Source organism: Drosophila teissieri, chromosome 3R (genome assembly GCF_016746235.2).
Source record: "Drosophila teissieri strain GT53w chromosome 3R, Prin_Dtei_1.1, whole genome shotgun sequence".
Taxonomy (NCBI): Eukaryota; Metazoa; Arthropoda; class Insecta; order Diptera; family Drosophilidae; genus Drosophila; species Drosophila teissieri.
Genome location: NC_053032.1, coordinates 27480745 through 27506828, shown reverse-complemented (window position 1 = coordinate 27506828; position 26084 = coordinate 27480745). Strand labels below are relative to the sequence as shown.

Genomic DNA, 26084 nt, shown 5'->3' with positions numbered 1-26084 from the left:
TGAACTGTTGCGGCTGTTGTGTAGCCTGTAGTCTGTAGTCTGTAGCCAGTAGCCTGGGCTCACAACAATAAAAGCGGCTTGGCTCTACTCCTTTTTTCCATCCCTCTCTAGCTCTATTTTGTTGCTGGAAACCATTGTATCTGGATCCGGGTGAATCCTGTTGCCTGTTGTCCCGTTGTCCTGTTGTCCTGTCTCCGTTTGTGGCATGTGATAGTCCTGCCTGTGTATCTCGCCATCTCTGACTGCTTTTGATATTTATTTTCCATTTACATGCATTTCATCATTTGTCGTTTTGTCGTTTGTCGCTTGCCTGCTTAAAAGTTTAATTGTCCTGCGATTTAGTCTAGGACTCTTGTCCTTATCTCTTGAGTTTGTCAGCCACCCCGAAAAGCTTCTCCTCTTCCATTCAGCTGTCAGGTTCAGAGAACTATTTAAATTCCTCAGGCCTTGCACACAACCATCATCACGAATATATATATACATATATATCTGAAGACTCTGAAAACTCCCTGTTTTGTCATGGCAAAAAGCAATTAACTATGCTCGTGTCTCCCACTCTGGGCATCTATTATTCGCCCCAGCCCATCGATTGCGATGAAACTATATTGAAATTTTTAAGCCGGATATTACTGAAATGCCCCCAAACCGATTGATGCTCGACCATAAAATAATTGCCGCATACTTTGCGGCCCCAGAAGCCCTAAGACCGGAAAAAAACATCAAAAGTTCCGCCCCTCAGCCCATCTGCCCTTCAGCCCACCCGCTGCCAAAGCCTCCAGTAAACGCTTTCACTTTGCATACTTTTGGTTGCACGTAAAAGGCACACAAAACCGCCGAGAGAAGGACGACGACGCCGAAGTTTTTGGTGGCCCGGTGGCCCTAGAGCTGAAGATGAAGATGAAGATGACGACGAAGATGAAGAGAGAATACCGCCACCACAGCCGCCTCATGCCAAATTAGTTTAAGAAATTGCCCGAAGGTGGCTCCCTGCCATCTGTCTATGCCCTTTTCCCTCGCTTTTCCATTTCCCATGTTTTATGCACAAAGAGGAAAAGCGCGAGCATAAAATGAAATAAATTTCAAGCAGGCATTTTCACAGGGCGGGGGCTAAATTTCTTTACGAAAAATTGACAGCTCTCCGCTGTTCTCGATTGTAAAGAAGTCGAAGAAGGCGAAAACATCTACACGATGTTTCTATATGACTTGTGGATTAGCCTTTCAGGAGGAATTCCTCTGAGCACCAAAGTTTGCCGGAGTTTTAAGCCTAAAAAGCAGATACTTTACGTAAATAAAGGCTAGTCAAGTATGCTTCACTGTTTGGTTACACACAAAAAAGGAATACACCACTTGGAACATTATGTTTTGAGCGGGGAAATCATCAACGGCAGTAAAATATTTGAAATAAATATTTTTTATTTTATTTCGTCAACGTGACAACTTCTTACAACCATATTGCTTAAACTTCTTATCCCCTGGGTGGCGGGTTTTTCCAAGGAGACCACTGCTTGCAGTTTTTTTTTCTTGGCTTAGCTGCTAAAGCAACAGCCGCCAAATGTAATTATCAAAAGTTTCCACTATTTTCCGACCTGGGGTGAGCGGTGGAAAAGCGAAAGAAAATCGCAAGGTAAGATAGGTGGTAGGTTGTAGGTGGTAGGTTGCTTAAGGAGAAATGTCAGCCTCAGGCTTGCGGCTTGTTATTCTGTTTGTGTCTGGCAGACGCGAAAAAAAGTAAAATAAATAAAAATAAAAAGTAGAAAATTAAATTCGTTTCAACTGCAGACGTTGCTCCGTCTTTTTGCCCTCTTACACATTTCAGCATTTCAGCATTTCGGGATGCTACATGCTACTGCTCCTGCTGTTTGCCATGGCAATTTGTTTCCCTTGCTTCTGTTGCTTTCTGCTGGAGATTTGCCATGCCACATGAAGTGGGTCGTCGTGTTCTTGTTTGCCTATTTATTACAATTTAATGTCAATTCTTTTGTTGGCGCATTGGACAGCGAAGGCTTATTAATCTGTCATGCAAAATTACTGCGCCATGGAATTTCTTGATTGCGCTGCTGCTGTTATGCGTCAAAAAACGCTGAAAACCGACACATTCAAATAAATAAATTGGTAAAATTAATAAATAAAAGGATTTTCCCTTAGGAATTGCGGTACCAAAATTTTTACAATTTTCTTGATCTTGATGTTAACAAACGAATAACAGAATAACTGCAACAAAATCATAAATTGTAGTACACATACAAAAAAAAAAAACCACCCTGGTAAGAAAACCATAACAAACAAAACTAAAATGCAAAACAAATGGCAGGGGGAAAATAAAATAAAAAGAAATAAAAATGTAAACGAAGTTCGAAAAAAGCAAATGAAATTGAAATGAATATTTTGTGATATTTTACCAATGCAGCAGGCTGGCTGTCGTTGTGTTGCATTGTTAAATATTCATGTCAGGGAATATGGTATTTTATTTATACACACACACGCACACACACAGAAACATATCCAAGGATATGTACAGAATCTGGCATATATATATGCTACATTCGATGCTGTGGGCCAATTCGGGCAAATACACGCCAGCATATGTGAATCAAGTAGAGTTTTCACCATTTTCCGCATACTCAACTCCCAACACAATTTTTTCATCCATCGTTGTGCATATTTAAGCCAAAATCTTTCCATTCCTTTCACAATTTCCTTTGCGAGTCCTTTTCTTTAGGTGTTTTCAAGGCTCGTTTGCTCGCCTGGGTATGATTTTTAAATATTTTACAACCGTTTTTTTTCTTTTTTTCTGTTGAAAGCCATGAAAAGGAAAACGGTGCGTAGCACACCTCTTCGATTCAACTGCTCCAGCGACTTTTAAGCGTGGAATTCTGCGGGTTGGGTACGAACTTAAGTGTTTGGACAGGTTGGCGTCGAAGTTAAATGATGCATGGCAAAGGCTTCTTGGGGAGACATTTATGAAATGTAATTCAGCCGCTGAAGGACTGCCTCCTTACAAGGACATCAGTTCAATGGAAATGTTAAATACCCTTGTGCGCATGTTATGGGCAACTTAAAAAGTGCAGTTCAGTGTTTCCTTCACATTAAACAAAGTTCTTGGAATAAATTCTCCGTTTTCTCGCTGTGCATCTGTGCTCACCAAGTTCGAGGGGACAACAAACTCGAAATTCACTTAACGATTGGCAATTTGCGTATGCCATGCATCGACACTTGGCCTCTCAGCATCAGTATCACTTTTTCGCCATAGTAACCAGCGAAGAGAGCTGGATATTGTTGATGGGGGAGTGTGTTTGTGAGGCTGTGCGACGAGGTCCTTGGGAAGGGGCGAAATCCTGTTAGCAACCGCTGTGAACACAACTCGAGGCAGCTTCCTGCCTGGCTCGTTCGGTTTTGGCTTGGTTGTTGTGTTATCGCTTATGTTGTCTCTTACGGTCTGTTGCATTTTGTACAAATTTGCGCCGCAGGTCCACAAATTTGTGCACCGAAGCGTTTTCGTCCTTGCTCTCGCACCGACTCCCCATTTACCATTTACCGAGAAAGGCAAAAAAACTTTTCTAATAATTTTCTGCCATGATTTCTTCTTTTTTTTTTGTGTGTCTAATTTCCAAGTGTTGCTAGGCTTTTGGCCAAATGTTATTTGAGTTTGATGCGGGTTCAAGTGGTTCGAGTGGCCAAGAATAAATGCCCTTAATTTCGCTCGTCGGGGGAAAGTTTGTGACCAGTTTTGGGATAAGCCATATGCTCAAAGGGAAATCAAGGAAAATCCTCAATAAAAATTACCAATATTTACTTTACAAAATGACAGACCCATCCGCCCACTCCGCCGCCATCGCCATCGCCTGTCCTGGCAAATCCCTTGTCAACTTTGCTACTTAATAAAATATGAGTGCCAAAGTGGAGGAGGACAGGACAAACACGAAATATCCAAGGACGTGCCACTAATGGCGGGCCCGAGCTCAAGTGCTCGGCGAGCGAAGGGAGCTAAGGGAGCGCCAGCCAGCAGAGAAAAAAAAGGGATAAAGAAATAAATAGAAAATGCAAATAGAAGGCAATACATTTGCCAGACTCCTTGGAGAGTGGGTTTGGGGGGGGGGGGGGCACTGCTGTTTGCCATGTCCCTTCGATGAGGTTGCCTTGTAAAAATGACATTTCCATCGTGTCCTTCTTTCTGTGCCCATCCTTTCATTGCCCAACTCTCAAGGACATCATGCGTCGCACATAAACTGTTGATTTTTATCGAGGTTCGTGACACAGTCATGACCAAAGCTTCCTGCCATATACGTTTGCACTGCAAGTAAAATATATTTCCATAACTTTCAACTCAGTCAACGGGATGCAACTAAACATCGCTGGATGGAACCTAAAAGCTACTTCTTATTGATTGATTACTGACAAACTCTTTGCAACTTGAAGGAATCTTGCGAGTTTAAACGCATATTTCTTTCAGTATATTTCTTTGTTGTTCATGTCGCAGGTGCGACTATGCCGACCACCCACATCACTCCATCAGAGTTTCCTTTGACACATGTCCAACTCTGACCACTTGCAGACCCACAAGGTCGCCGAGGAGAGCTATTTTTGTGTGGCCTGGCATTAGTGTCGAAATTATGGCTCTTATATGGCCTCCCCCCGCTTCGCAGTTGCCAATAGTTTTATGTTCTCCATGCTGCCTCGTTTCTCGGAAAAGCCGTTTTCCACGCTTTGTGTGCGTGTACAGGTTACGACTAAATACAATTCTTTCCCTCCACCAGGAGCAGCAGCACCAACACCACGATCTCTTTATGGTGACTTTGTTGCTGGGTTATTATATGCTTTGGCTAATGTTTATGTATGTTATCCCAGGAGGCGAAAACGCAGAGTAACTCTCTAGCAGCCAGTTGCAGCTGGGGCAGAAATGGGGCAGAAATGGGGCAGAAATGGGGCAGCAATGTGGCAGAAATGAGGCAGAAATGGGTGTTTTATGTAAGAGTTCCCCTTGCCCGTGGGTGAAATATAATTCACTTTGTTTCAGAATTAAAATGGTCAATGTAGCTGCTACTCAAAAGCTTTCAAAAAACTTTGCCATCCGTTAAAAGCTAATTTATAGTTTCTGTAATGTTGTATAGGACTAAGGTGTTTTACAGCAACCCTACCTAATTCATTCCACTTAGAAATAGGATTGTCCTTTTAATAATAATTATATTAACTAATCATTTTTTTCCATTTTTCTCTTTACAGGTAAGTGACGACGTGCTTTCACTCGCTTTTAACCACAATCAAGTAAGAGTTTTTCGTTTAATAATATTATTTATTTCACCGGTGGTGGGTGGGTCTCCCATTGCAATGCATCAAAACTCACACCTCAATCGCAGTGACAGTGGCAGTGACATTGGTGGTGGGCCTGTTTGTCTAAGTCCGTTTGGCTTCATAAATCAATCAGATCGGAGCGAGCCACGAGTGTCCAGGAATATCGACTGGTTTGGTTGGGGTATATGGGTATATGGGCTTTATACAACGGCAGGCACACGGCGATTGACGGCACGAGATTTGCAGCATTTCCGGCGCATGACGCAAAGCAGTTAATTTGTCAAATGTCTGCACTTTATCACCCATATCTGTCCCGCTGTCTCCGGCGCCACAATCCCCCACTGGTGGCCAGGAGGGGCCTCCGTGAAAACGCATTACGCACTCAGACATTTTCGGGCGGACGCCTGGCACACACACAACACACACACTCTGCTCGTCGTATCTCTGTGAAATGTTGAGCCAAAGTGCAATCAGTGCAGTGGCGCATTTCCCACCGGAGCTCCGGACAGACGATGAAAATATCGAGACCCCTTCACATCCCGAACCCTAACCCGAACCCAAACCCCAGCCCTAACCCAAAGTCAAACCCAAACCCAAGCCCAAACCCATAAACCCACTGCCAGACCGGCTGTGCAATGTGGCAATCCTCTGCATTGTCGGTTGGGAAAATCCCGGGGGGGAAAATTGTTAGAAAAACTCAGTGCTCTTTGTCTCCCTCTCTCTCGCTCGCACTCACACTCTCGCGCTGGCAAAGCAATTTAAAGTTGCATCCATAACATCACAAACAGCAAAGACAACAACATTTTCGGCCAGGACATTGGCCTGGGGAAATTTCACTGGCTAATGTTATCCCCACTACCGCTCCCGCTTCCAAAAGCCAGCTCCCAAATGTCCTTTCGCAGTCAACAGGCCGTCAGAGTCAGACTTGGACTGGTGCACTTAAAGAAAAACAAACCCTACTTAGCCATGTGCAAAAATAATACAACTTTTCAACATGTTTTGGTACTTTCTCCACAAAATAAGCAGTAGCAGTACTTCTTCAGTATGGTTTAAAGAAATGGTTTAAAAACGTATAGAAAGGAGAATGCATATTTTCTGCCAGTGTGCGATGAACCACAGTCCGAGATGCGTTGACCGAATTGGTAATTAGAAAAGTGCTTGCTTGATAACTCACTTTTCGCTTTCTGTATTGACCGCTGGGGGGCACGAGCACGAGATGTCCCCACAGGACTTTTACCCCATCCTCCTCCTCCTCCTCCGTTATCCTGGCATCCTGTGTGGCCATTTAATAGCTCTGGAAATCAGTCATTAGGCAAGTGCAAGGCAGGGGTGAAGAATACGCAACAGCCTGCAATGAAATTAACACAAAAATTCTATTAGCCTGGCTACACTAATTGGCCTGCTGTTGCTGATTGCTCACATCGCCACATCCGCACATCTTTCTGGTTATCTAAATAAACTCCAGGCCAGTTGCATTTCCACTTTGGCTGTGTACCAAAACGCAAGCCAAATGTAAATAAAAAATGTCATCAAAATGTCATTACGTGGGTGCCCGGACTCCACATATGCCCCGATTTATTTACTTTTTTTTCGGTTTTATTTTGGTATTGTTTATGGCACCGACTTTCAAATTTAAGCACAAATTTCCATTACTCATTGTTGGCACAGCCATTGTAAAGGGGCCAAAGGGCCACCCCGTCTTGCAGCCACCGAGTTATTATGCAAATGAAAGGCCAGCAAAAACTAACCCATATAGTGTCTAAAAAATTAGCATTTTATGCAACAGCCTGCACATAATTTGGCTGCAGAAAATGGGGGAAAAGTGGAAATTGAAACCCTGTGTTAGTAATTGGAAAGCATTAGATACAATTAAAAAACGTCCTCATTAATACTCATTATGTTTAAGTATTGGGTTAACTGAATTTGCACTAATTCGAACTTAAAGCCCAGTCGAAAGTCAAAAATGAATGCCTAAACAAAGGTTTTAAAGGGACAGCTGGGGGTGCAAGCCCCCGGATCGCGTCCTTTTGGTCCTTTGTAGGTTGTTGTATGCATTTTTGGTCAGTGTGGTCGGCATTTTGTCAACGGGGAACAACACCGGGCGGCAGTAGAAGCGACAGTGATAGCCATGCAAAACATGGTTGGAGGTAGGGAGGCATGGAGGTTTGGAGGATGGACCATTGGGGGATGGTGGGGGGATATTAGGGCGGGGAACGAACAACAACAGCATCAACATCAGCGTCAGCAACAACAGCAATTGTGGCATCCTCTAATGACAACCACACGTCATCAGCGATGTTCCCTTTTGCCGGCATTTGGCCCAAACAACGTCATCGCTGTCATTGTTGTGAACGCCCCCATCCGACACGCCCACACGTAGAGGTCCTGTGCATACACACGTATATAAATCTCATTGTGTACAGTTGCGGTCAGAATAATAATAACACTGTCAAGCCGAGAAGATATTTGAGCAACAGTGATCAATTTCCTGGTACAACACTACGTATACGTGACAAATTCGGAAATCGAAACGCGGCCATAGGTAATGCCATAGCTTAGGCAGCTTTTTCGGCAATTATTGAACAAATATAGAAGCAAATACAATTGTTTGATGGTGCATCCTTTGTTCTAATATCCTGAGCTTAATTGTTTGTGCAGGACATGTATTAAAAATGCAAATTTCTTTGGCGATGGCTGCCGCAGAAGCCTCATCACCATCAGCATCATCAGCCAAAGGAGCAGAAGGAGCCAAGGACGACTAGACGTAGTTGTTGACTCATTTGCATTATCGCATCTAATCATTGTCGTCATCAACAACAATGTTGCTCGTTAGCCTCGGCCATCCGTATTTTGGGATGTGTGTATTGGGGGTGTGCGATATAGAAAAGTTGCAATTGCAACATTAAACTTTAAATTACCATTTAGTTTTGTTTTCATTTTTAGTTTTTCGATCTGGCGAGCAATAACAAAAAGAATAAACTATTTGCGAATGTAAATTGTTGCAGTGGCAAACGATGCGAATTGCAATTAAAATGCATTTGCAATTTGCTGCAATTGCAGCATTTGGCAGTTTCGAATTTAGATTGCAATTCCCGGTGCAGTTGCACTTGCAATTTGTGTAATTTGTCACTGCATTTAATTTGCTACTCTATTGCATTGCATCAGAGGGCAAAAGTGAGGGGCTGCCACAGAAGGCTGGGCGCTTTTAATTTCCTTGTCCCACAGCCATTAATTGTAGCATACTTTTTTGGCTGGGAGTTTAAAAAAAAAAGGTGGCCCTAGGCATATATTGTTTTAAGGCTATAGATTTCCTAATCAAAATAAAAGCGTATGAACTGTTTCAAAATAAAATATTTCAATTTACAAAGCTACTAACTGGAAACTGAATGCCAAACTATTAAGATGAGCTTGTACTTACAAAGCTATTTATTTGTGTTTAACTTAAGCGCACATTTAATAATCATTGCAATGAGATGTAATTATTTCGCCCCATTTAATTTCTGTATTTGCATTTTTCCGGAAGGAACATAGATTATCTGTTTCCTGGCAAGCTACTCACTACACCTATACAATGAAAACTCCAATTGCATTTGACAGATACACACGGGCAGCTTCGAGTTTTTCCATCACATCAATGTGTGTGCTACGTTTTTCTTTTTCTTATTGCCCCTCCTAATTTGCATGCGGAAGCAATGGGGAAATATTTATGCACAATTAAATCAAGTAAAAGGAGGGAATAAATTCAGCATACTCGTACGCTCTGCCCATTTGGCTAGGCAGTGGAAAAAATGCAAATGACATTAAAGCCGACTGCGAGTGTGTATGTGTGTGTGTGGATAATGGGTAACGCAGTAGTTGACCCACATTCGCCATCTCGTTCTGCCACTCTATCCCTCTCGCTCTTCCGCAGTCTGTGTGCCTGTTTTTAATTTTTCTTGACTTTTTCGCTGCTCTTGATTTGCGGCGAATTTTTCTGCGCTCGATTTCACGTGCTGCTCCTCCCTTCGTTTTAACCCTTTCTTCTACTTTATTTTGGAGCTTAATGTGCATTAAGCATGTGTTTGCCATTGTGTGTACGTGTGTGTGAGTGTGGTGTGTTTGCTAATTAAGTGGCATTATGTGCTTCTTTGCTGCCGTTTTCATTTCCGGTCTTTTATTCTGGTCACAGGTTTTCCGCTTCAAAACAACTCATTCAACCGAGGTTTTGCTTCTTAAATTATTTGCACTCTTTAGTTGAGTTTAAAGAATTAATTGGATGTCACTGTGCTGGTGAGCTTTCTTACAGCATTTTTCAATTTGGGTAAATCATCAGAGGAAATAAATATTTATAGGACAAACTAATTGATGGCCAGAATAACATTTAGATAAAATGCAATGAAGTCATGCTGAAAGGCAACTTGGACCCAATTTCAGCTAAATATGTTCAGCTAAATCATGATTTATTTTACATTTTGGCATTGTTTGCCATTTATTTGGCATTTATAAAGTATAATTTATAGCCCACCCACACATATTGATTACTACGCTGGCAATGACACTTGGCGTCCTTTTGGCAACTTCCTCGGAACTCTAACAATTTTCCAACATTTTCAAACATCCAGCTAACCCGCAGAGCAGCTGAAAAGTTTACAAAGTTCATTAACAATAAAGCACATTTTTGCCGCATCGAACGGCGACTAATGCAATCAATTTCAGTGCAACTAATTAAATATTTAATATGCATTTTGCCAAACACGCGGAAAAAAGTGCTCGCTAATGTAAATGTAATTTGATTGTATTCACAAACACGACCGCAACTACAATCTGTTGTAATTTAAATGCGGCAATCCGAGGGGCGTTATATTGGTTTTAGGGCTTGTGTTAATAAACCCGATAAAAAGGATCTCTCCTGATATTTGTCGTATTTATTGCGATTGTCATTTTAAATGTTGGGCAAATATGTCAGCGATAAGCGAGACAATTTACATTTAGTGGCAGGAAGTGAGTGCCGTTTTTAAAGTATACATAACATCAGCTTTAAATCTTACATACTACAGTTTATAAAGTACTTAACTATTTATCTTCAACTTTAAAGCAAAATTATGAAGACTTATTCCAATTATATTATTTCGTATTTTTCCCAATTATATTTCTTTGTCAGTTTTACGCACAATTTTCTCGGCTACGAAGCGTGAAACATTGCAAATTAAAGCATAGCGCACAGAAATAATAAGTTAACTTTTTCTTTTTTCCTAATTTTCCGTGTTTACTTTTTCAGTTTTTGTTCGACACGAACTATCAGCGAAGCGAAACGCTGAGAAAATTGTTTGCTCAAGTGATTACTTTTACTTTCACTTGAAAGCAGGAAATTAGTTTTATGCCATTTCTTTCAATACGTTAAGGATTTAATTAATAATGCATAAGCCATTTCTGATAAGCAATTGGAAGAACTATAGAAATATGTAAAGCCCTGCATATATTATGACAGACATGGCAATCGAAACCTTCGGCTGGGCAAAGTTTAATGGCCAGCAAAATATATATTTGGCCAGCAACAATTTGTGGAAATGTTGCAGCACTCAACGCCATATCTCTTTGTGCATATGCTGATAATAGTGTTAATTATGCGCCTGTCAATATGCCAAACGATTTTAGCCTGAAATATGCTGGTTTCGACCGTTTCCGTGCTGTTTCTGTTCTGGCTTTCGGTTCGGTTCGGTGTGGGCAAATCAGTGTAAGCCCAACTAAATCTGAGTGAGCCGAGAACCACCGGGCAAACTAATTGAAGTTTGTATTTAGCACAGTGACAAAACATTTGCACAAATCCGAAAACAATTCCGCCTTTTCCCCCCCGCAAAAGCCATTCCACACGTTATCGCAGCTGTTCTGCCTCCGGGCCAGGTTAGTCTGCTATGGAATGGTATGGAATGGTCTGGTCTGGTCTGGCATGGAATGGCATAAAGCCCAACCCAGACGGGCTTTCAGATTCAGAAATAGCAACACAATTTTCAATTTTAATTAAAGTTCAAACTTTGCCAATTATCTGGGGAGCATGGCAAGTGGGGGAGGGGGGAGGGGAGAAGGTCCCGTGATCCCAAATTAAGCGCATCATAATTTGCATACGATTATTGTGGGGTTAGAGAGGGCGTTGCACGATGCCATGATTGATAAATCAATTTGTCCCAGCTCAAGTTTTATTTGTAATCGAATGATTTGCGCTGGAATTAGTTGGAAATTTGTGCGCATTAGTTGGTAATCGGGTGCTGTAACTGAATGTGCAATTATTGCTATTGATTTAGACGGTTATTTTATGTTATTAAACATATTATTATTTTATTATTATCTACAATTTATCCCGTAAATCTCATATTAATGCGATATTTTTCCTGCTTTCTCTTTTTAGGTAAGTTTCGGCCATCCAAAATCCCCTGAAACTATACAGCAAAGTGTTGTAAGTACCCAGAGTTGCATTGAATACATAGGAATAAAAAAACATTTCTCGTTTCGCTTGATAAATGAAAAATTTAACAAGCCTTGCAGCTGTGGGGGACAAATAAAAAATGAAATGGCAAAAGCCGAAAAATGCCGCAGATCCATAAAAGGCCCGTTACAATCTGTTAGGTTGCCTGGGTTGCCCAGGAGTGGCAGGGTTGCCACCACCACAAATCATGCAGCATTCTGCTGGCATTCGGAATCAACATGGAAATGCCATCGTTGGCCAATGCATGGCATTTAATGCGAATGCGAAACTAAAAATAAGTAAATACAAAGAAAATGGTAACTACTTCGCCCCGGCAAAACATGCAACATTCGAAACATTTTTCAAGTTACCAACCAGGAGGAGAAATATGACATTCACAGCCCAAATGGATTGTGCTAACTCCATGTTACATTGTGCACATTTCTATATGTACATACGTGTACTCGTATATACAGATTTTTTACAAATTAAACAGCAGTCGCCACAGCAGTCGGATTTTAGTTGTTCTCCTCCGCTTCAGTTTCAGTTTCAGTTGCTTGTTTTTTGTTGCACGGGTGCGTGTTGCGGTCTCATAAAAATTTCAGCTAAAAACTCTGAAAGCTCTCCGATTTCTGTTATGGCAGCCATTTTGGATTAGCCACCACGAAGAGGTCCGTTTTTTGTGTGTGCTGGTGTGTGAGTGTGTGTGTGTTACGGCGTGGGTGTGTGTGGCAATAAAAGGAAATCAAAGTTTATGACATTCACTGGGCATTTGCACTTGTGTGTGAGTGTGTGCGTTGGTATGTGTGGGCCAAAAGTTGTAAGTGGATAAGGCGGCAAAGTCCTTTAGCTTTATCGATGTCTGTCTGCGCTGGGGAAACTGTAATCGCTGGGGGATAAATGTTGTTTAAGATCTTTAAAACGGAATTGCAGCGGGTAACCTTATGGCAAAGAATTCACAGTCACTGGCCAATTATACGCAAAATTATTCAAAGGCCATGGACAGCTGATGGCTGTTTGTTTTAAAATCAGTTTCCATATTTGGAATACAAACATTCTTAAAGGGCACCTTTGTGCCCATGTCTTTGTTTTCTCCCCCATTAGCCAAGCAATCAAATCAAACAAATTGTTGACAAAATTCCAGCGAAGTGAATAAATAAAAACGCGCGAGGTCATTAAATCAAGCTCACGCACACACCTAACTCAAACGCACCACCCACAAAATAAAAAAAAGAAAGAAAAAAACCACCCAATGGGGCAGCAACCACCGAATCAACGCAAATTACAATAACTAAATGCTTTTGCTTGCCCCATAAAAAAGAATCAGGAGAAAATACCCATATTATGCATGTATAAACGGGAGTTGGTCTTGACGCTAAATAAATAAACTGTTAAAATATGCAACACACTGCGAGAAAAAGCGAGTGGCAAAACGACAAAGCCGAGTAAGTGTGAAGGGAAAATTTCCATAAATCACATTTCAGCGAGGCAACTTTTCGCGTGACAAAAATCAACTAATGTGGTTAATAAAAATAAAACAGAAAGCAACAAAAAAAAATATGAAAACAGAAACCTGCCGAAAGTGGGCGGGGCCCAGAGGATGAGGGGCGTGACAAAAGTTTATTGCAAAGTTAAACTGAACTTAAGGAACAAACGATGGAAAAGCCCGAGCTTGGAGGCAAGAAAATTTTCGTCCGCAAGGGGATGGGGGGAGGGGGGAGGGGGGTGTGGGAAAATGGCACCCACTACCCCATGGGCGTGTAAATCACTTTCAGCGAAAACTTTTCCCACCAAAACGGTGCTCGAAATTTATGCAAATGTTGTTGATGTTGCTACTGTTATTGCTCTTGTTGTTGTTGTTGTTGCTGTTGTTATTGCCTCACCTGCAGCAGCGCCACCTGGCGGTGGCAATTGTCGTTGACATTTTCACCTGCTTTTCCTGGGGTGTGATAAAAAAAATAAAATAAAAGGAGAAGCCGAGCCAAAGTTTGCGGCCCAAAAAGAAAACTCAAACGAAAAGAGAAGTAAAAGAAAGTCTTAAATTGCTTTTAAATACATCCAAACACTTGGAAAAGTGTTGTTTTCAAAAAACCAGTGGGGTTTCCGGAAAAAGGGTGCCAATGAGAGTTTCCCTTTGATGGCAGCCTTTCTGCGGGTTTTATGAGCAGTAGTTTCATGTTGATTTATGTTTGATACCTATCTGGCATTAATAGTGCGCTGGAGGGTATGTGTATTTCGTGGGCAGTTCGACTGGCAGCCTGTCTAGTTAGTAAACCGCCGTAGAAAATGACAGAAAATCAATGAATATTGAAATGCGATCATTTTTGGTTTTTTTGTTTGGCTTTTATGAGTGGCCCGAAAACGAACCGAAGGGGAACAGGGAAATCAGGGGAGTTGGGGTGCTGAGGTTGCCTGCGATTAGGAAATAAAATGGGGGCAGAAAATAAGCAATAATTCATTAGGTGTCTGTCACTATCGCATATGAGCAAACACCTGCACATTCGAGCAATTTCAGGGGATGGAAAGGTTGGAGGATTTAGTTATGTACTTATTCAAGTAATCGATTTGATCACCATGATGCACTGAAGTTGCTGAATATACTTGTTCAGCTCTTTAAATATATATTTAAATATATTATATATATATTTGTAGCAAACTTAAGGCCAGCTTTAAATTTGTATCTGCAAGCACTGTGTGCCGTAGTCACCCACAGTAGCTTGTGTTTAGTTTTATTTTATTCTGAAAATGTACCCACATGGTGAGGAAACGAAAGGGAAGTGAAGGGAAGGGAAGGGAAGGACCTCAGCCATTGTGCCACCACATATGGCAGCTTAATTTCATTTAGCTGTGACCTCCCTTTCCTCCTTTTGCTTCGGGCCATTCTCATGAATTTTTCTCATGGTCTTCGTACGCTTTTCTAAATGCGAAATTCCCCGCCTATAGACGACAACACGCCCACAAAATGGCATTCAAGAGGAGCTGATGGGGCAGGGGGCAGCGGGGCAGCGGGCGAGGGAAATGCAACTGCCAGCTCACTCATTATGTCCTAGACAGGGCTGGAATCCTAAAGACCGCCAGGGCACACATTAAAATTGTATGGTGTGGCAGGGTGCGCCAGTCAGCTGCACCGAAAACATTTAAAGAAAGTTGATAAATATTCTACAGAAGAAAACCCAAGCACTAAAGTTGATAGCTAAAAGTAATACATATTATACAGCAAGCTAAACAGCTAGTTTAAGAATGTATTTAAGTTTTAGAGGAAATAATGCTGTTTTAATGAAATGTATAAGAAACTAGGTTACTGAATTATACTTCATAGGATTTTACACACACAGAACCTCATGCAGCTGGCACTTATTATGTCTTTTAAAATCTGCCTTTTTCTGTTGCTCTGTAGTTGCGACTGCGAGCAAAACGTTGCCTACTTTTGTGGCCGTCGTCTAGTTCAAACACACTGAAAAACAAGAGGGGCCCAGAAGGACAAGGGACGAGGCGGTCAAGACAGCAAGTGCAGCTCCCTCCTTCGTCCTGATCACGATGTGTGTGTGTGAGTGTGTTTACGGTGTGTATGTGTGTGTGTGTGAGTTTGTCTTTTGTTTGCTTTTCGCCGTTGAAAATCAGGCTATCGATTTTTTCCCCCATACACACAAGGAGCCAGAATTGAGGAAATGAAGGCGGCATAGGCAGCCGGAGGGGGCGTGGCCGTGTTACTTGCGCTTTTTCCGCATGCTTTCTGTTTACATTTTCACGGGAGGACACACGCCGCTCCTGCCGTTGATGGTCGAGCTAACCATCAGCTTAATGCGGAACTTTAAGCAGTTTTGCGACGGCAGTGCGACTGGGAAAATGGCCACTGAAATGGAAATTCAATTTGAAAATGCAGCAGACAAGGGGGCGGTTGGTCCGTCGGTTGGTCGGTCGGTCAATCAAAGAGTTTGACAGTTTGTACACCTGGTGTGGGTTATTTAATTTGCAAATAGAAACTAATTTACCGGCAATTAGCAGCAGGCAGCAACACCGAAGGCAAAAGCAAACAAGGACGAGCAGACAAGTCCTGTGTATGCCACTCAACCTCCCCTCTTATCGGTACTCCTCTAAAGTACGGTACGCCATCCAAATACCGATTGTTGGTTTGCTTAGCAATTAATGATTTTCAGTTAATTTGAGCGGCAAGTCGGGCATGAAATTGAATTTAAGACGCCGAGCACGTAGCAATCATAACCAAAAAATGCTCTTGGCCAAGGCAGAAAGCAGCTAAAGCAGCTAAAGGAGTGGAAGGGCCAGCATGGAGGCATTGCTGTCAATTAATAGCAGTTTTGTGGAGTCCACAGAGGAAGTATTGCCAGGCGATGAAGTGTGTGGATGCCGGGGAAGTCACGTAGTCGGGAAGTCAGCAAATGAATCGAGCAGAGAATTAGGCTAATCGAAGTGGCTTTCTGCCGAATCGAAAGCAAATATGTAAGTGTAGTGTAATATGACAGCAGCAAGACAATTAAAGCTTGCCTATCGAAACGTTTAATTAGGAAATTATTTGCAACCTCGTAGTTTAGCCATCAAAATGAAATGAAATCTTGCAAATGTATGGCGCATTTTGCAGTTTAAACGTTAATGAAATCGGTTTTTAATGTGAGCCCCCAAATTAATTGAAACTCAATAATTAAACTCTGACTTTATATTCAAACCTCTTTGCTGTTTGTGCCTGGCATTTCTGGAACGGGCCAATTTGTTGCCCATCCTCCACTTTTTCACCTCACCCTCTCTTTTCCGCCAAACTCTATTTTTCGGTTGAAATGCTGTCAGCGCAATTTTCGCCGGCATCAGAAAAGCAATTGTCAAACGGGACAATTGGGCTGGAAAAGCCGCGGAAAATGCTCGAATTGCAGGTGACTGTCACTCGCAAATGTGTGGGGCGCTTCTACTGCGAATGCCAAATTTTAATTGAAATTACGTGCATTCATGTCCCCAAGCAATGGTTTAATTCAATAAGCCAGGAAGCTCCAAAAAATATCTTCTAAAAGTGTGCTTCAGATCTGAAATCTCTCGAATAGGGAGGGCGTGAAAAAAAACCTAATTGACTTTCTAATAGTTGGGCAAATAGTTGTGTGCGCCCCCAAAGAATGCAACAAAGCTGGCCAGACAATCAAAGTTGGCTGCTGTAAAACCACCGCATGCCACCCACAGCCACCCAAAAATGTTTGCCGCACACAAGAATTTTCTTCTCGCTTTTTTTTTTGGTTTTTGTTGTCTTGCCAGCTGGTCTTGTTTGTTACGGCAAATAGTTTTAATGGGCGGCGGTTTTCCGGCCAGCAAGTCGAACTTTTCCACTGCTGGCGCAAGACAATGGAGAAGAAAAGCGAAAGAACTCGCTTCAATTTGCAGCAATTTGTTATGAAATTCAAAGGGATCTGCATGGTTTTATTCCCTTGGCAATTTGCAAGGCAATTAAACTTGACGCCGAACGACGAACGGCGAACGGCGGCAGGCAAAGTTCAAAGTTACTTCGCACAACGTTGCGTATGCGCAATGCTTGACCGGCGAGAAGTGGAAACTTGCTGAAATAAAAACTGCATAAATAAACACTTTGGCTGGCAGCAGGGAACATTGACTTCTGCCTCCCCTCGCATTTCACATTTCCATGTAATTCCGTGATTGCGCATTTATGGCTTCATTTGCCTCAGATATTTTTATGTCCGTCCAATTCGTTTGGCGATGGAGGGGGGTGGTAAATAATGAATGCAGAGGGAGAGGGGGGAAATTGAAGGGGCTTCCCTTTGTGGTAATTGGCAGCATCCTTTGAGCCCCCTCACACCACCGCGGCCATCGAGCGTTTGTCCTGCGGCATTTGGCAATAATTTACTTTAAATGTGCTCCTCATGTAAATGAAGACTACCACACTGTATTCCAATCCATATATCAACATTGTACTTACCGCTGCACAAATTAAGGTCACATTTGCCGAACATTCACTCGCCGATTTCCACATTTTCACATCTCTGCGTCATCATTAAACAAGGCGAAAGCAAAGTGAACCCCGAAGTCGCGGGGCAAACGTAAAAAGGAAATGGCGCAATTTCATTAATAAAATAACACTGACGGGGAGAGGAAATGGAGCGAATTTCGGTGGTTGGCGGGTTCTTTAGTGGTTCGGATTTAACACAATCCAGTTCTGAAATGGCCCCGAAATCCTACTTATGCATAGTGAATGAGGCTAAGAAGACAACTTAACCTTAATCGCGAATTTTAATGCTTTAAATTGATTTTTTTTTGGTTCTTTACTTTAGCTGTTGCGTTGATAGCTTTCGATTTAATAATGGTGTTAAAAACTGCAATGGCTTTCTGGATGGCCACAGTTTTGAGAAACTAATTCGCCTTCTATAGTTTGCCAAAGTTCGCCCAGAAGTTTGTCATCGAATGTTGAACTTTTCATTATTGAGTAAAGTAACGTAAGCCAGCTTAACCCATTTTTCATTACTCCTTTCACGCGCCGATGTCCTTGAGTGGCTGGAATTTATGGGTGGAACCAAAGAAAAATAAGGAGCCGGAAAACGGAGGCAAATACGTAATTCCTGCAAGGTTGCAAGGCAAGGAAAATAAAGAAAAGGCGGCAGGAAAGTTTAACAAAACTTATGAAATATGTGGCAAAGTTGAGGCGTAAATAGAAACTACAATGTTGTCGACTCTGCCCCACCTTTCTCTCTCCTTTCTCTTCCCTCCCTGCAATTTCCCCACCTTTTCATTTTCCGCCTCTTCCACTGCCTCTGCTTTTGTGGCTCACGTTTCAGCTGGAAATTGCGAGTAACGAGGAAAATTAAAAAGCAATATACAAACAGCAATCACGCACACAGCAGCACAAAAAGAAAGCTGAAACTCAAATTAAAGAAAGTCAAAGTGTGCACTGCTAAAAACTAGAAAAGCACAATGAATGTCCTTAAAGCCGATGATTAGATATAAACAATTTGAAGTCATTTACCATGGGTTACACTCGATTTAGTTTAGTTAGTTTAATGGCTCAAGATAGAGATATAAATAACAACTCGTCTTCGCTTCTCCCAGTGTAGATGTGGGTGTGTCCCGAGCCTAAAAGTAGGCATCAAAAGCACACGCGTGTGCGGCCATTAAGTAATTCGCTTTAATGGTCAGCAAGCTGGCCACTCTTTCGGATACAACTCCCCTCCCACCCTCTCTCTCTCACACTCTCTCTCTGTGTTTATTAGAGCTTTTCCCCAACGATTTTCCCACCCACTCGTTTCCACTGGCGGGCGATTGCCTAATGAGCCACACAACGCGAACAGAACACGCCGAAAGTGCGCTAATGTTTGTTTGTGGCATTAATTTTGTTTACAAGTCGTTTGTGCAGGAGTACCCACGAGGGTCACCCAAACACCCCAGTCACCCCACTCTACCCCACCACCCCTTTCCTTTGCCTTCCCCTAAAGTGTCCCCCCAACTGGCTGTCCTTTCATTAGCGAAGGGGCTGCCCCACCACGTAGCACGTCAAGCTAAACCGCTCCTCCATTCACCATTCACTATTCACCATCATTCATATTCAATTTGCGTTCTGTTTTTATTGCGCCTTAGCACAGACTACAAATATTTGAATTGCACTCATTCTGCACGGCTATGCAGATGGGCGAAATGAAAAGGGGGGAGGGCTTTTGGGTGGATTTCTTAGGGTATTGGGGGTGAGGGGGAAAATGGACACTTCCTCGAGGAGCGCACTTAATTGATTGCCTTTCAGCTTGAGCCAGGACACTGCGGAGGGTTGGCTGCGTAATTGATATTTAATTAAAGCGCAGCAACTCAGCTGAAGTAGCTGCCAACTCATGAGTGTCCTGCAAAAAGGACGAACGCGCAGCGCAGAGCGCAGAGTCCTTCCACCCAAACGGAGACATTGAGCGTGAGTAATGACAGTCATCGCATCTCGAGTCGGCAGCTGGGGGAAAGTGAGCTAGTAAGAAGTTCAAGCTGAGCACAGGAAATTGGAAAAAAAAGGAAATTAAATCAAGTGGCCAAGTAGAGTTTCCATCGCTCAATAGAAACAGAAAAGGACAAGCTGCACTTTTTGTTCAAAGTGAAAAGGGAATCCAATTTAATATACTTTCTTTATGGCAGACACGCAGATCTTTTAAAGAAACTGGAAAACGAATATATTTTTCCAATGCCTCGATTGAACTATTAATATTGCAAACAAATTTAATAAAACTTTATTTATCCTCGCCAAATAACCCAAACTTCCGGGGAAAAATGTGAAAACTAATTCGAAATAATTTGACCAACTGCTGAAGCCAACTTGAGATTATTCACGTCACAAGGAACGAAAAAAAACTATGTCAACTGGTGGAGAGCGGAAAATGGGGAAAAACCGAAGCAGCAAATAGAAACAGAAACAGAAACAGAAACCGAAACAGAAACAGAAAAACCCACCAATTGCAGCAAATCAAGCCGAACAACTTTGTGTATATGCCACTTGAAACTTTCCGGCTTTTCCGCAGACAAGGTGAGGCAGGCAGTTAGTCAGGCAGTTTTGGCCAGGTCCTCGAGCGTTTTGTTTGCCTTTCTGCTGTTTCTGCTGTTTTTGCTGTTTCTGCTGTTGCCACTGCTGTTTTCCTGCCGCTTTTTTCCCTTTATTTCGTTGCCTGGCCATAATTATAAATCAACTAGCTGAGTGCGCCCCACCTGCTGCTGCTGCTGTTGCTGTTGCTGCTTACTCCCAACTAACTAATCCACTCAGGCAAATGCCGAAGGCAACATTAAGAGCTGCCACCACCCACTCAACTCCAGCGACCCAACTCCTGCCACCGGCGACCCACTTGCAACAAGTTGGGTGGGCGGGCATGTTGCCACAGTTAGTTGACTCACTTTCACTCGAAGGGCGTCGCAGAACTGAAACCGAAACAGAACCAGAAATACACGGTGATTATTGTGTCAATGCTGAAGAGAATTCACAGAAATGCAAGCTCTTCAGGGTTTGTTTGAATACGTACTGATTATTATAGGTAGTAAATGCTGTAAATAATGCCATGTATATTTATTATCAAGAACGATTGCCTTTTTTCTCAGTGCAGATAGTGGGAGCAGTGGTGGGGCGATCCCGCTCGGGGCAGCTCCCCTGTGTATGACATCAGCTATAATTTCCATTACGAGTCGAGCGCTGAAAATTGCACACCAGGGAGCTTATTAAGCACGCTTCCCCCCTCCCCTCCGCCGCCTGCACAGTAATGTGCAAATGAAATGAAATAAAAATGTCAGGGCGCAGGGTTCGGAATGCCGGAGAACCAAAATAAGTGGAAGAGAATTGTGAAAAAACGCGAGTTGTGTGGCAAACTGGAATACTGAAATACTAAAATGCCAGGGAAAGCGAAAAGCGGGGAGCCACACGACACCGGGAAAGTTGGGCAAACATTTTTCCATAATTTCGCCGCTGGCGGGCAGCGCTTCACTTGTTGCCAATCTGCTTCTGCTCTGGAACTAGCAATCCTTGCGCCATAATACCCATAATTCCCATGTCCTGAGTAATGTTAGCCTAAGGACAATAACTCGAGTGTGTCATGTGCGGATCGTAAATTTGCCACTGACCCACCCGGCCATTTGCATAAATCACTGGGTATTGCAGCGGGCGGCGGGTATGCCAGCTTATGTGGCCATTAAAGACGCATTCCAGCCAGTTTTATAACGAGTTTTCGAATTAAAGAAAGAAGAAAGGAGCAGAAACATTAAAGAAAGTACAGATGCTACGGATTTGCTAAAATATATCATACTTTTGAAGGGGGGAAAAGGTTTTTCCTGCAGTGCTCTCGGGGGAAAAGAAAGATCTCTTATTGGAGCGGCACTTACATCACTTGGCAACTAAATCAAAGCATTGCATACTTTACTGGCGTGAAATTACATAAGTTCCCCCTAACTGCCTCTGCTCAGCTCTCGTCCCTTCTCCAGTTTCACTTCTCCAGCACTTTCCTTTGTTTTCAATTTCGTTTTAATAATCGCAAAGGGCAGAGGAACTGGGGAGAGGCAGTTGTTAGCGAGGCTGGGACGAGGACTTGGGGGGCCATGGCAACCGATGGCTCAGATTTCTACACTTATTTGGCTTCTGATTATTATTTCATGCTCGTGGGCCGCACCGAGTCCTGCGAGTCCTGAATCGTGAGTCCTGAGTCCTGAGTGCCGAGTGCTGAGTGCTGAGTTCACGCATCACGCGCCCAAAAGTATGCAGGCCATGATATTTGCTTTTTATCGCCTTCGCCACATTTTCACATCTCGGCGTGGAAATGCTTGGCTTGGCCCTGTTGTTTTCGAAAAGTTTTGCGTGTTATTATTATTTTACTTTGCCATCTTCATTCCACGTTTCAGCCACATTTCAGCCACGTTTCCGTTTTATTTGCCTTTTTTGTTTGGTTTTATTTTCACTGTTGCCCTGCACCATTCATCAATAATTCACATTTATTCCTCATTCCCACTCGCCTTAATGTTAATGTCATCCCAGTTGGTTTCGCAGCAGCAGCAGCAGCAACAGATTCGCTTTGTTTTTCCCCTTCGAATCGCCATGTAAGCAATCGACATGAGACTCCATCGAGGGAGCACTGTCTTTGGAAGGGCAGAGTCATTGATGCCATTATGCACATATCCTTATGCGTCCAAAAGGGGACTGCCAATTTATGCCTTTTGCACAACAGTCTCAAACTGACTTTCCTGGGGGATACTCCGAATACGTTGAATTCCAGGGGAAAAGGCACTAATGCCTCGACTACATCAAAGTGGCTGGAAAATGTGTGGATAGTACGAGGTATATAGGAGTATAACTAGAAGGCAAATTCCTATATTCTCCATAAATTTAATTCTTAAGTACATAACCAATTAATCAGCATCAAGCACACAGCTCAAATGAGCTTCAGATCCGGTTTACCTTCAACAAGGCAATTTATGCATGTAGTTTCTAGTGCTTTTTTTTCTGAAATGCCTGAGTGGCTGTTGCTCCTGGTGATGATATATCCACATGGCCAGAGACAAGGCATAAAATAGGAGAAAAATAAAGGAGGACATGTTGAGCACTGGGGGCAAAAAAAAACAAGTAACACAACACTCAGTCATGCGTTTTTCCCGTTCTAGCTGCTTGTTATTTCACTCTCTTTTCTGCATTCCTCATGCTGATTTGATTGGATTTGATTTAATTTTCCAATTGAAAACACTTTATCATGTTACCGGTGCACGTGTGTGTATGTGTGTGTATGTTCTGCTAGAACAACACGAGCGGATGCCATCTGGTTATGTGCATGCTCGTATGTACTGCGAATGAGAATAAGCTTGTGGCAACGGGGCGGTTACTCGATATGACTGATAATCACGACTTAACGCCATATGCTGCGACCTATTAAGCTAGATTGAGTTATTCCAGGAAATAGCATTACAAGGAATAAAATGTAATAATTTTCTGAGATAAATCCGCGAGATTTTATGAAAGACAGACTTCCGTAGCGACATTTATTCAAATGAATCTTTAAGCGTTTAAAATCCTACTGTGTCCTTAATGCAACTCGAGGTACTTACTCCCCGAGGACTGCAATTAAACCAATGAGCCGATAACTAACCTCTTTCTCGTTTCTTTTCGCCCCGCAGCAACTGTTTCGCTCGCAGAATCCGGGCCTTGCAGCAGTTGCCACAAATGCAGCGGCCGCAGCAGCAGCCGCAGCAGCTGCCACATCGGCAGCGAGTGCTGCGGCAGCTGTGGGCGCACCACCCGTTCCCAACGGATCGCTGCAGCAGTCGCAGCAGCAACAGCAGCAGCAGCAGCAACAACAGCAACAGCAGCAGCAACAGATGCACATGGCGGCCGCGTCGCAACAATTCTTGGCCGCCCAGCAGGCGCAGAATGCGGCCTATGCCGCCCAACAGGCCACGCCCTACGTCATCAATCCGGGCCAGGAGGCTGCCCCGTATATGGGCATGATTGCCGCCGCCCAGATGCCGCAGTACTACGGCGTTGCGCCATGGGGCATGTATCCCAGCAATCTGATTCCGCAACAGGGAACGCAGCCGCGCCGCCCCCTCACCCCCTCGCAGCAGGGTGCCGAGAATCAGCCGTATCAGGTGAGATATATATACGCATATAGCCCATACAGCCAGTACATTATCACCCGGCGCAGTTGCCACCGATTAACAATGAAGCATCCAGCGTGTGCACATACATAGCGGCACCGGTTGGTGGCACCACGGTGGTGTACATGTGACAGGTGTCAATTGCGTGTATCAAAGGCTTTACACTCGCGGTCACAGCAACAGCAGCGCTGCTGTCTGTTCGATAAACTAAGTTCAAGGATTTCCTTCTCATAACAATCTCAGCATATTAAAATGCCTTTTGAATATTAAAACCCCCTTGAAATCGATTTCGTTTGCAGCATAAAATATCTATTTCGCAGCCATTGCAACTGTACGTTTGTAAATTCCAAAAAAAAAAGAAAACTGTACAATGATGTAAAGCTTCCCCTTGTAATTGTAACCACACAACTAGTTAACTGGACCTAAAACGTTGTATATTTATGCTCTGTCTCTCTCTTTTTTTTCTCTTTTTTATACTCACATCATCAACAACAACACGCTTCCATAACCAACAAACAATGAACAAAAACCAAAACCAAAACAAAAATCTAACCCCCTGTACAAAAACGAAAACCGCATCGTGTATAATATCGTCGTGATATCATCGTGCTACCGATGCTGATGCTGCAGGTCATCCCGGCATTCCTCGATCACACGGGCTCCTTGCTGATGGGAGGACCCCGCACCGGGACGCCGATGCGTCTGGTTAGCCCCGCCCCCGTTCTGGTGCCCCCGGGCGCCACCCGCGCCGGCCCCCCGCCCCCGCAGGGCCCACAGCTGTACCAGCCGCAGCCGCAGACGGCCCAACAGAATCTCTACTCGCAGCAGAACGGCTCCAGTGTCGGAGGTAAGTGCTCCACTCCTTTGTACATAATACTCGCAGTGGGTGAAATTGAGCGATGATATGGATATGGATTTCAAAGCAAATTGATGGTAAACTAATGCCAAATAGGCTATAAGCAAAAGTTACATGGCGTATGAGCAATATTCACCTAACCAAACTGGCACACAGTGCGTATGAGTAATGTAAAATATACACCACCTTCACTTGCCATATTATCGTCACGAAGTGCAGCAATTCAGTCGCTCATTTCGCCCAGTGTGGAGTGACAGAAATTGTAATTAGTGTAAAGTGTTGCACATCTTCATCAACATACCCAATAAAATTCACTCCCTTGTTCTATGTATGTATGTATGTGTATAGCCATTAATCTTTGCTTATCTAACAATTCTCTTTGTACTTAAAGGATCCGAGCTCGCAAATAGCAAATATTCGAGTTTGCCTTTGAATATATATACATACATATATGTATGTGTCTGAGCAACAATAATAGAACAAAGGGTTTCAGGGGGAAAAGTCATTGCAACTTGTCAGCCACATTGCACGTCTGTGCAATTATAATCGTGCAATTTACAATATCGAATTTAATTTCGATTATTTTGCGTGTTTTGTTGCTCTACATATAGCAAGTATAACAAAACAACAAGGTTAGAAATAGATCCAAAGTAAGTTCGTTTTATACGAAAAAAGTGTAACAAAGTGTAACTATTTTCTAGTTTAAAGTATTGTAAAGGAGTATCCTTTCTCAATTCCCAAAGCACAACATTTAGAGCTCCCCAAGTTGGAGTTACAGGGCATTCATGAATGTGGCATGACCCAGTCGAGAATGCATTTCTACACCATGGCAGCCATGAAAACCAACTGTTTGTGTCAGTGAATTTTCCTGTTTTTCATACATATCTAATGCACAGAAGAGCCATCGAGGAGTAAACCAACAACAATTGCATGCAAGCACGCAAAATGTTATTATTGCCAATGCGCCGGCAACTTCGGCTCTCAACTTCCACTTTAATGCAACTGCCACAACTGCAGAAGTCCCCAAAACTGACTCATGCAACGCGATGAGTTTGGGCAGAAACTCCTACTTTTTAGTTGCAGAAAAATAAGGAATGCATTGGGTTGTCGTAGAAAATTGCATCAGTAGAGAACGATAGTTTATGTGCTAAAAACATAATGAAGTGCAGTTGGAAATTAAATGGGCAGTAATATTTACTTTGAACTGGTTCTTGGTTAATCTTTGCCTAAATATATTTAGAAGTTATATATAATATTACATAAATTAATTCGTTAGAATGTTGTTCATTTGTTTGCTGTCTATAAGAGTAAATGGCGGCTTACGTAGCGCGTTAAAGTTCCTTAAAACGCGAATACACACCGGTACGGACATCAGACATGGACAGCTCCATTAACTCCATTAACAATCAG

At 42.8% G+C, this 26084-nt stretch overlaps 1 protein-coding gene across 5 annotated transcripts in view; it reads left to right on the top strand.

The window, feature by feature from the left end:
- LOC122622238 (maternal protein pumilio) overlaps positions 1-26084 on the top strand; it is a 171746-nt gene that overhangs the window by 137402 nt on the left and 8260 nt on the right. For 4 of the 5 annotated variants that reach the window (XM_043800549.1, XM_043800548.1, XM_043800550.1 and 1 more), the window contains 2 exons: positions 23339-23809; positions 24449-24665. In XM_043800549.1, the coding sequence (XP_043656484.1) occupies positions 23339-23809; positions 24449-24665 (688 nt within the window). Of the gene's footprint in view, positions 1-5220; positions 5263-23338; positions 23810-24448; positions 24666-26084 lie in introns of all 5 variants that reach the window. The other variant, XM_043800551.1, reaches the window with a different exon arrangement.